The 12,008-nt window shown below is 39.0% G+C and overlaps 1 protein-coding gene across 2 annotated transcripts in view; it reads right to left on the reverse strand.

Moving 5' to 3' along the window:
* Positions 1 to 1,280: 1,280 nt before the first annotated feature.
* LOC111865908 (neuropeptides capa receptor) overlaps positions 1,281 to 12,008 on the reverse strand; it is a 121,893-nt gene continuing 111,165 nt past the window's right edge. The window contains exons 6-9 of one of the 2 annotated variants that reach the window (XM_023854346.2): positions 9,331 to 9,453; positions 6,363 to 6,546; positions 3,878 to 4,176; positions 1,281 to 1,744 (exon numbers count right to left, since the gene is read on the reverse strand). In XM_023854346.2, coding sequence (XP_023710114.1) covers positions 1,707 to 1,744; positions 3,878 to 4,176; positions 6,363 to 6,546; positions 9,331 to 9,453 — 644 coding nt within the window. In that variant the 3' untranslated portion in view covers positions 1,281 to 1,706. Of the gene's footprint in view, positions 1,745 to 3,114; positions 4,177 to 6,362; positions 6,547 to 9,330; positions 9,454 to 12,008 lie in introns of those variants that run through there. The other variant, XM_023854347.1, reaches the window with a different exon arrangement.

Here is a 12,008-nt window from a genome sequence, read left to right on the forward strand (position 1 = left end):
GTTTTGGTTTGTGGCAGTGTGTAGTTTGGTAGATGGATGCCAGTGTTTTGGACAGTCTTGCTGTTTCTATTTTCTATCCTCAAAATGGAGGCAGCAAGTTCTGCTTGCAGTCTGCTACAGATCCATCACCATAAATTCTGAACCAACAGGCTCCAAAGGACACTGGTTTAAGCTTTAGTTTCAGGGGAGAATCACATGTTGCTCTCACTCTCAGACATGGGGTGTCTACATTTTCTTCCTTCAGAGAACTTATAAAAGTAATAAAATCTATATTTCCCTAATTTTATGGTGATATACCAAGCTTCTAATTGGGTTTGTTAAATTGCAATGTGAACATGGTTTCAGATTTATTCTGAGCATTGCTATTGATATGTCTCTTCCTCTTTTCTCTCAAGATGTGTTCAATTTTAAGTGAGAAAATGTAAACCCCAATTATCTGATTATAGGAAGCATTCTGGATGCAGTTACAGTGCAGATGGAAGTGAGACTCACTGACAAAGATGGACTTCAATAGGGAGTATGCCCACACATACACTGGAAGTTATAATGAAGCATACATCTTATTTTATCACAATTTCTTGCACAATTGGAAACGTTTAAATATGATGTTCTGGGTTTTCTGTAGATAGGATCAAAACTGACTACAATTAAACTTTCCTGGTACCATTTAGTGTACATTTCCAATAGAAAAGAAAGAAACACTGTGGCTTCAGTCCGCAAGCAAACTATACTGACCGAGCGACCACTGCTTGTCAGCAAAGTTAGTGCCAACTTTAGTAGATAGAGGGTGTTGCGTGGTCAGTTCAACAAATCCCCACAGCCGTTAATTTTGGTTTTCTAGACTGGAGCCACTATTTCCTTGAAATAGCTCCTCAGTTTTCCTCATGAGGCTGAATGGACCCTGTTCCAGACCCAATACTTCTCAGAAAATCTGTTAGCACCAGGAATCGAACCCAGATCCTCTGGATCTGTAGCCAGGAACGCTAACCACTAGACCACAGAGGCAGGCTTGTACATTTCCAGTACCAAGTTTAATCACAATACAGTCTCTTATTTAGGATAAGAAATAAGCAGACAGAGATGCCTTGCACAGTGTGTGCACAGTATTCATACGTGTACTGCACAGGACACAGAAATATTTTCAGGTGCTGGTCTGGTGTCAGTGGTCATATGTCACTACAGTGATGGTGAATTCGGTGTCAAATGACTGATGTAATTAAACCTTGTGACTCTAGACCAACCTGTAATATAACAAGTATAGAAATAAAATTACCAAGTACTCTAAATATTAAGACATTAAATTTATTCACTGTGTACATAATAAAAACTGCTACAGAACGAAGAATTGTCCAAAGTTACATTGAGCATACAAAGTGCTGTAGTATTTCATTCATCACAAAAGATGAAAGACTCTCTTGGAAATTGGTGTGGATGGATAAATTAAAAAAGGAGACTTCCAAACAAGTTATTTGTGCAATAGTAGTACTTGTATTCTGGATGTGAGAGATGTATTAATTTTGTTGTGTTTCTGGATAAGGAAGATATTTCCAATATGTCTGCGGCTATGGACCATAAGAAATATTTCAAATTGAGTAATGATGTTCACATTTATGCCTTCAAGTGAGTGGCACTTACCTCAACATATGGCTGTCTTTGTTGTCAATTTTGGATTTGCAAATGAGCTATATGCTACTCCTGATCACAGTTTATATTTTAAGAAGCGCAGACCTATACTTACCACTTTCTGAAACAATAAATATACGTATGTTAATTTAACTACACTGTCAGTGAAAATGATATCTACATTACCAAAATTGATAAGAAGTCTAGTAAATATTATTGTAAATTTCAGCTTAAGAAGATCATAAAACACTGAAATTTGTTCACAAAATAACTGACTTTTAATTAAATATACATCAGGCTAGAGCCACTTTACTCCAGGAAGTGACCGTTACTAACTCTGTGGAAGGGTGGGTGCACTGCAGAGTTGATCTGAATGTGGTAGTAAAGAAAATAATATTAATTCCCACTGGGAACTACACTATCCATATATTGTATCTAACATTCAAATGTGAATACCCACACGCATGCCCAAACACATAAAAGAGTGTTTTCTTCTTCCAGCAGGTGTATATACTGACAACCAACTAATGCACAAAGGCAATCTTATAAAATTTTACACATGTGTGTGCATTTTATTTGTCAAACTTGAGGATAAAAACATGCATGAGACTACTGACAAACACATTTAAAAATGTTTTGTATATGTAAAAACAGATGCACACAAAAGGTCATACACATGTGCAAGGGGGCACACACAAAGAGCAAAGGTATTTGATGGCAATATTACAATGGGAATGTCTGTGCCAAAGTTAATGAACAGCACCAAATTCAGAGGGACATAATGTGTAGAGATAAACTGCTTTCAATATTGCTTGGTTTCTGACCTAAAATATTTAGTTCTATGACCATGATTTGTCAATGGCTACCCACTGTTAATGCTTAAAAAAGACTCCAGGAAATTATAAGGCTGAAGACACTAAAATTATATGACTTTGGAGGGTGATATTGATTAGTTATCAATATTCTGTTTAATTGATACATTTCTTTCAGAAGCACTTATAAGTAAATATGTTACTGTCGTTGTTTATGGTAGGTAACTTTCAGTTCACTTAATCAACAATTTTAATCACACAATGATATAGAGACTTAGGCAAAGTCTTTTGAAATGGCCTTCCAGTATATTCTGTTTTGGGATATTTTAAAAATATCTGCCATGAATGATTTTCACAAATCAAACACAAAATTTGTGACATGAAACTGATGAGATTCATGATGTCTAGGAGGAGGAATTTTACTCTATGAACTGGCACAAGAGAATTCCCTGCAAATAGAAGATTACAAGACATTCTGGGATACAAAGGTGCCATTTCATGAAATTTGTTACAAGATTAAATGTTAATGTGTTACTGCATAGTACATTTAATTAGGGAATTAGCAGTGAACAAAACCTGTCACCCAACAAACCATTGTATTTAAGATTTGAGGCTTTCACGGCGGTGACTATGAAGAAAGCAGTCTTCTGGGATTTGGCACCGTGTNTTTATAGTTTTCAAAATGTATCTTGGAATGCCATGTTTTTCTATGATGGAAATAATTTCTGAACACAGAGTCAGTATTTGATATTGAATCTTTCAAGTAAGTCTGAATAACATAGTCGGTATAGCGACAGCCTATAGGCTGGACAACTGAGGGTTCGGAGTTTGAGTCCGAGTAGGGTCAAGAATTTTCTCTTCTCCATGTTGGGGTCCACTCAACCTATCCAATGCATAACAGGAGCTCTTTCAAAGGGGGTTAAGCGGCCATGGCGTGAAGCTGACCATTCAACTCAAACTAGTGCCAAGGTCAAGAAGATGTGGATTTCTACATTCACTCCCCCACACACCTTCATGTGAGTGGTATAATTTTCTGTTATTCTAACTACTTATTTTTCACAAACTATTTCATTCTACAGTTTCGTGACTTCAGTGGTTTTTCTCAAATTTAACCACTAAATCACAGCAGAAATAGTAGGGCCAATGTTCGGTGTTTTGAGATGACTTTAGTTCCCAGGATGTTAAATAACTAGATCCTTGGAAACTTCATAGTCCCATACAGATTCTTCTATCACATATAAATTTTGATCTGGAAAATTATACTGATACAAAACAACAACAGCAACAGAACATAGTGTTGTCCCTTCCCTACAGTTCTGATTATCTGTGCCATTTCTATATTCTTGTTGGGTTGGGGACATTTTCAGATTTCTGATGCTGGCAATTTGATAGCTTTACTGCTTTGGGCCACGTTTTTGATGTTGTGTATGAATTCTTTTCACCTATGGATGAAGCATTCACACTAACAATCAGGTCTGAAACTTCATCACAGTGGTGTCTTTGATTTGAGGTGGAACCGCATCTTTGGCACAATCTTCTTTCTCTAGTGCTGTAACAATCAATTAGCATATCAAACTGTTTTGTACTGATGTGTTCTTGTGCCCTTTCTTTTATTGATGATGAATCCTGTTGTAGATTGTTCAGTGTTACACTCTCTAGCACGTTGTTTGGAATATCACTGTCATTAGAGTTCCTGCTGAGTGATCTGAATCGCTTCTCTTCATCATGGTTGTTAATGGACCTGGAAACCAATGCTACTGTTACAATGTGACCATGCAGAACTTGTGTTGAGCCTACATCCAAAACAGACAGTGTATGCACGTTACTCAAGTTGTCCTCAAGCCACTGCTTTGGGTGGTCAGGTGCTACAAAGGAATGACAATCATATGTTTCTGGATTATCATGTTGCAAGTATTGACTACAAATTTAGCTATTTTACTGTGAACTTTCAAGAAGAATCAAATAAGAAAGAATAATGTACACATAATCTGATAGTCAAAACAACAGTGTTAGAAAGGTACTCTTCATAATAAGACCCATACGTTATAATTTCCTTGTCTAAAACTGCGATATTTTGATTTTATTTTTAGTCTAAATTGTAAATACACTTTACGTCACACTCAAATGAAAATCTGAAGTTATTTTTGTTTGTATTAATTACAGGGACTCAGAGCATATTATCAATATTTGTAATCCCTTGCAAGGAAATAAAGTGAATCTTTTAACTGTACTATGACATGATAAATTTGCCGAATCTTGGAAGTGTCACAGAGGCGCCCATTCCTGTGCAGCAGTTTGTTCAAACATAGCTCCACAGCAACAAACACACACACAAAAGTTGGAGGTAGCATTTTCTAATCAGTTGGCAACAACTACCTACCTACCTACCTACCTATCTACCTACCTACTTAATTAACTAAGCCAGCAAGTAAGTAAGTAACTAAGTAACTAACTAACTAACTAACTTACTGACTGACTAAATATATGTAGCCGAGTCCTTCTTGAGAAGCCACCACTTGCTCTGTTCCTCAAGGTTTTCCCAAAATGTTATGGAACCCAAAGGTTTAGTACCATGTTCACAAGAGCCCTCCACTAGTCCCTATCCCGAGCCAGATCAATCCAATCCATACCTTCCCATCCTGTCTCTCTAAGATCCATTTTAATATTTTCCACCCACCTACGCCTTGTTCTTCCCAGCGGACTCTTTCCATCTCGCTTTCCAACCAGTATCCTATATGCATTCCTATTCTCTCCCGTTCGTGCTACATGCCCTGCCCATCTCATTCTCCTTGACTGGATCATTCTAATTATATATGGAGAAGAGTACAAGTTATGAAGCTCTTCATTATGCAGTTTTCTCCAACATCCTGTCAATTCGTCTCTCTTCAGTTCAAATATTCTCCTCAACACCCCATTCTCAAACACCTTCAGACTATGTTCCTCCCTTAATGTCAGAGACCAAATTTCACACCCATACAGAACCACAGGCAAAATTATAATTTTGTATATTCTAATTTTTATGTTTTTGGATAGCAGACAGGAAGACAAAAGGTTCTGGACTGAATGGTAGCAAGCATTACCCGAGTTCAATTTCCTCTTAATTTCCTCCAGAATTCAATTTTGATTTGTTACTATCGTTCCCAAATATTTGAACTTAGACACATTTTCAAAATATCTGTTATCCATCTTTGTGTCATAATTTTTCACTTCATTCTGGTGATGGGACAGAAACATATACTTAGTTTTCTCTGTGTTTACTTCCAGACCAGCCTCCTTACTAGCATCAATTGCAGTTTCTGTATTTTTCTTTATGGTATCTATGTTATCTCCCACTAGATTGATGTCATCAAGATAGGCAAGTAGCTGATGTGTCCCATTTAATTTCAGTCTCACCTGGTTTTCCTGAACCTTCCTAATGGCATATCCTAAAGCAAAGTTGAAAAGCAGTGGCAAGAAAGTATCTCCTTGTTCTAACCATTTTGGATAGGTTGATTATCAGACAGATGTTTACCTACATGGACTTTATTATATGTTTCATTTAAACATATTTCAATCTGAATAGACTTGAAAGGATTCTGACAATGGTGTATGCTGTACAGAACTATAAGACTTATTTTGGACATCCATCATCTGTTATATGTAAGGCAAAAAACCACAACGTTTCAGAGACCGGATCTGTCTCCATCATCAGGTGGATGGAGCAGGATAGACCTACTCAGTTGGGCCCGTTACAAAGAGCTGGTCTCAATCACCAGACAAAACCCGGTCAGTAGAGAACAGCCTATAAACACCTGACAACAGGTTTCATCTTTGGGAGATAAGAATATAATCAGAATAAAAGATTAGCTAAAACTTTTGTGCCAAGCATGCACATGTCAAAAATGTGCTGTGTCAAATGGAAAGCCCCTCTATGAGATAAGTTCAGACCTGCAGCGATCCAAGTGAGAATTCACGTAGACAACTGTGGTGTCCCTGAAAACAGATGCTTCTCTGTTTGCACCACTGTCAGCCTTATCACAACAAAGTGTCTTTCGGAAAGCCAGGCGATACTTTGCAGACATCACGTTGTAAAGCACAGGGTTGACTGTGCAGGAGAAAAAGTAGAAACATCCTGTAACATTGGAAAATTGGTGATGGCAGTTTGCTTACTTTCACACCATTTATTTAGAGATACACTCAGTAGATTAGATTATACAGCATTAAATGATTGCATAATTAACAAATAATGAATTTGAATGGATGTGGAAGAAGTGGTCATGGCCAAGGTTGAGGTAGTGTCCTGGCATTTGCCTGGAGGGACTAAGGAAACTCATAAGAATCCTGTCAGCATAATCAGTATCCTCCTTAATATTTTAACTGGTACATGTCACAAGCATTACTGCTTGATGTAGCTTGCTTGATAAGAGTCATTTGTCATACTGTTACCAATAGGTACAATGATATGTTTTGTACTTATTAATACTGTGACATGACTGTCGAAAGTCACAATAGTGGAAAAAGAAGAGGCCGTCATTCCTAGGCAACGACACAGTAAACATGTTCCCACAACAACGAATCAACACGCAACATTAGAGGAACTTTGGAAGCGATATTCTCCACGTGGAATGAGCCAAGAATGATTTAGAACTGTGCTGAATGTGCTGGTGAAGGCCAGCAGCAATTTACCTGATCAAGGGACAGCAGCATTTCAATTCAGTCATGAGTTGCAAGCAACCAGTAGCAGTTCTAACGCATGACAACTGGTGTGAGAAGTGGGATTTCATTAGGCTGAACTGGTGGACTTATTTTATTGTGCATCGTTGAATTGGAAACCATGTGACGAATGGGCCATCAAGAGAAGATGGATGGTGTGATAAAGAGAGACCAAGAAGAAATGAAGGCCGCATGAAAAGATGAGGCCGCAATAAACTCCATTCGGTCCAAACTGGAATAGGTCATCAAGGAACGGGTCCCACAATGAACGTACGAGTAACTGGGGGTTACTAGAGTCCCTCAATATGCGGTCCTCCCACTTCCACAAGGAAATGGAAGACACAAAGAAGGATCTAAGCATGGAGATGTTGGACACAAAGAAGGACCTAAGCAAGGAAATAGCAGAATACAAAAAGGATTTAAGCAAGTATATAGTGGACATAAAAAAGGACCCTCATGAAGAAATCGACCTCAGGATCCAAGAAACACAGTAAGATAGAAACAATGTGGACCCTAGCAGACACCACATGGTGTGAGTTCAAAATGCAGCTAGCAGATGTCAAAGCCATCTAAGTTCAATGGGTCGACATCATGGGCCGTGTTCGACGGCAGTTTGAGTATGTGGCAGGGCATAACATTTGGACCCACCACGATAAAGCCACGTACCTAATCACCACTTTCAGTGAATCGGCTACCCATATTCTATATGGGGTTCCTATTTCAGCGAGGCATGATGCACCAATCGCCATTATGACTATCACCTGGAATTAATATTCCACTCTCAACTGAAAGTAATCCAGCCTGTCGGGAACTCCCCGCAGGAGTTTGTCGAAGCCATCGAACCCTAGGCTCAGGGAGCCCACATTGGACTACCCAAATATCTAATTAATAAAGAAGCCACCCGTGCATCCGCTGACGGGATAAGAGAGCGAGCAGTAAAACGTCAGCTACTCTTGAGGGTAAGAAGACATCCAGTGGGGCCTCAATGAGACCGTCAAGCTGGATGCCACAGACTTAGCAGTCTGAACGCCTTCCAGGATCTGGTAAACGATAACCAGGATATTTTGGAGGAGCCAGAGCCCCATTCCCAACAGAATGAAGACTACTGATAGCTTACATGGTGATGCTGTGGGAACACCCTCCAACTTCTGAAAGGCTGCCCCACGAATCCAAACAAGCAGACGACTGGTGCTGGGTATGAGACGACTGAAACTTGGAAAACGTGCTTGAGCCGGGGAGAAGTTATAATGGGCAAGGCTGGAATGCCGCAAGAGCAGCCCATATATGTACGGTTAGAGAGCCCACGGGAACACGGTTGCCAAAGATAAGAGTGCAGCAGGACAAAACGGCCTGTGTGTTGGCAGTGTGGTGGTGTCAGCTATTTTAAGAGGAACTGCTGACATGGATAACCCCAGAAACACTCTCCAGAAGAAAACTGACTGAGACTGGAGAAAGGAATAGAAGAAATGGATAAGAAGGGAACGGTCTCACTATTCATGCCTCCTCATTACACACTCAGTGAGTTGGGAAAGCAAGAACATGTCAGTCTGCACGCCGAGTGATGGATAGGTGAGAAGGCATGGCTCCTGACTACTGACACCGGAGTGTCCATGACCATCAGCAAGCTGGACATCACCACTCAACTGTTTGAGAGGAATCGCCCAAGTGGTGTACCCAACAAACAGCATTGAAGGGAAGGGGGGGAGTTCCCTGCTCATCTTGAAGCAAGCTTTCATAAAACTGATGCTGGGGCAGAGTATGCTGACAACTTGGGTGCTCATCGCAAATACCAGATGAGTTCAACCTCGGATTTGATGTCATGCATTCTAGTGATTCATATGTGGATTGAGGAGCCACGTTCTACAATTGTGTGATGCAGTATTATCATTATGGAACCTCGGAACGTTTTCTTGTTTACTTTCCTCCATGAAGGGCAACAGTGATGTAGCAGTGATAGTGTTCTGTAGTTACAAGGTACAAGTGTTTAATTCCAATTAGCAATCAAAACCCCATGTCTAGTGACTAACACATGACAATATTAAATCTGTTTATGTGAATAATGGGTGTAAATGAATTTCAGTGAAGCTGTTTAATTTCTTCTCCAATTTAACCCCTGAATGTGCATCACACAGACAATATATACTGCTCAAGGAATAGGAAATTACTGTAATTGATGAAGCAATGTTACCACATAAATACTGACCTGTTATATAATATGCCCACTCATTAATCTTGTCAAAGTTGGGTGAGTGTTTACCATAAATATAGAACAGACGCTGCATATGGAAGGGGGCCCAACACAGGAAGAATGTGATCACCACTGCCACTGCAACATAAAGTCACCATGTGACTTGCGCAGAACAAAACAAAGAGAAGAGAAGAAAGGAAGGTGGGAAGTACAATCTTGGCAAATGCCAAGAAAGATCATACATACTGTGTGGGCCATTAGGCAGGATGATTTATATCAGTTAAATAGAGACAGAATTTTTAAGCACCTCACCGAATCATTGATCAGTGAGGTTATGCATTATGAGCAGTGTATACATATATATTGACAAGCCTGTTGCTTTGAATCCTACTACTGAACCTGCACTTGGTTTTTGTGATGAACATTCATTTCGATATTTTATTACCTGTTTTGAAATTCTATGCATGAGATACAGACTGGAATGTGTGTCCATCAAGAAAGGATCAGCAAGAATGAGAAGATTCTGGCATAAATTTCACGATACAACTGTTCCACACAGAATAGCACTTAAAGAAACTGCAATAAATTAAAATAAGACAGGGATGATTTATTTAATCCGTCTTGCAGTGCATACACTCATTTATCTCCTTCTCTCCCTCGCACTACATGTTTCGGCATAATAATGCCATCTTCAGGTGCTTACTTATCCACGTCAAACCAGTTCATTGCATGCCATGTTCACACATTAAAATAACTAAAATATGTATCTATCATATACATTGTCAAACGTTAAAAATATTAAAATTGTTCAGGATACCACATCGCTACGTCGCCCCTCACTACGTCAGTCATGCCCATTCTCCTTTGTTGGAGCACTCCTTCACTATCTTGTGTGTTGTGCTTTTGTTGTGTCGTGCTCCTGCGACTGCGTGTGTTATACTGTTGGGCTTCCTGGGTATGTGTGGGTATGTGAGATAAATGAGTGTATGCACTGCAAGACGGATTAAATAAATCATGGACTTAAATCAGTCCAACAGGACGCTAAAATACAACAAGACAGGGATTTTACAAGACGAAAGCCCTATTCAGTAAGCCGCAAAGTCACTGAAGAAAATTTTTATCAGATCAATGCTACATTTGAATATATTCTATGGAAATCCCACAAAGGCTGCTCAACAGACCAGGGCTTCAAACTCATCAACACGAACTTCCACAATATTCTTGAAACTGAAAGAACTAAACATGAAATTAGGGCTTGAATTGCAACAGTGAGATTCAAGAAATAGAGATAAATTTTGTAACTGGATCCTTCAATCTCTTCATAATTATTAAATTTTCTTTCCAACAAGAGTTCATACAATTCAATACTAATACACCTGGTTTTACTGTAGTTCTACATGATTTTAAAATTTGTTTATAGCATGGTGTTAGGGGAGAATTCTGAAAGCAGCTCTGTGCATATTTATTTGGAAAACACCAAATTGTTTCTACTGTTGAAAACAGACACACACACATTAACACAGAAAGCAATTTCACATATTAACTGAAAGAATCTGATTCCACTGCATACACACAGACAGCCATGTGGAATATTTTGAATAGATCATAATCCATCATTATGTGTAGCAGATCTGTCAAACCATTCATCCATCAATCCATCCAATTACAATATAGATAAAACTGGCTGTGGTGTCAGTTCTGATTTCTCCAAACGATTTACTGATGTTAATGCAGTTACAGTTACTACATTGGTTAGTATAGTAAATATACTAGACATCTGCTCTTCATTAGTTGTAAGAGGTGATGAAATGACTGCAAAAGGAAGAGAAAGAAGTAAGGAGGGCATGATAACATTATGTTAAAGTATTAAAAAAAAAGTAAAGCTATCCCTGTAACTGGCCGTGAAGGCCCATAGGGTTGTAAGACATTGAGGGTTCCACATTTTCTAGATAATCGGCTCAAAGATGGCGGTAAGGTTATCAGCCTTATGTGCCAGCCGTGCTTTACTCCTCAGGAGAATTATTTAATTAATTCCTGGTACTCATTTCTGTTAGAGGCTGAGTCGACCCCAGGGCCATAGTGCAGCTGAAAGAATTAGGTCAAATGAAAAAATCCAATGACCTCATTGGGACTTGAATCCGCAACCTTCCGGCTTGTAGCATAGTGCTTCAACCAACTACACTACCATGTGCCCCATGTTAAAATATTACCAAGACCTTTTCCTGGAAGTACTGAGTACAGGAACCTGGCCTACATTTGAATGAGGCAGGCTCCTATTACAAATATATTCTATGGCTGAGAAAGCTTCCACAGTATTTGTAGGAGATACAGCAATTGAAGCTTGTAGCAGAGCAGTTCATCAGAAAAGTTGTAGCACTACTGTTAAGGAAAATTGCCTGATGGGAACTTAATAGCCAAGATGTCAGACACATACAAGATTTCAGAGATTATGATTCAAATATCAAAAGAAACTCAGGTTAATTGTCAATTCAGAATGATTAATATTCTTGCAATTCTTTTTGTGGGTTATTCAACAACACTATCAGTATTGCGACTATAGAGCATCAAATGGTAGTACCACGATGAATTGGAAAGGAAAGTTCATGGCCTAATAAGGTAGTATTCTGGCATTTGCCTGGCAAGATTGATGAAAAATCCAAAGAACCTTAGCCAGGGTAACTTGTGTTGTGGCT

This window comes from Cryptotermes secundus, unplaced genomic scaffold (assembly GCF_002891405.2).
Source record: "Cryptotermes secundus unplaced genomic scaffold, Csec_1.0 scaffold1826, whole genome shotgun sequence".
NCBI lineage: Eukaryota > Metazoa > Arthropoda > Insecta > Blattodea > Kalotermitidae > Cryptotermes > Cryptotermes secundus.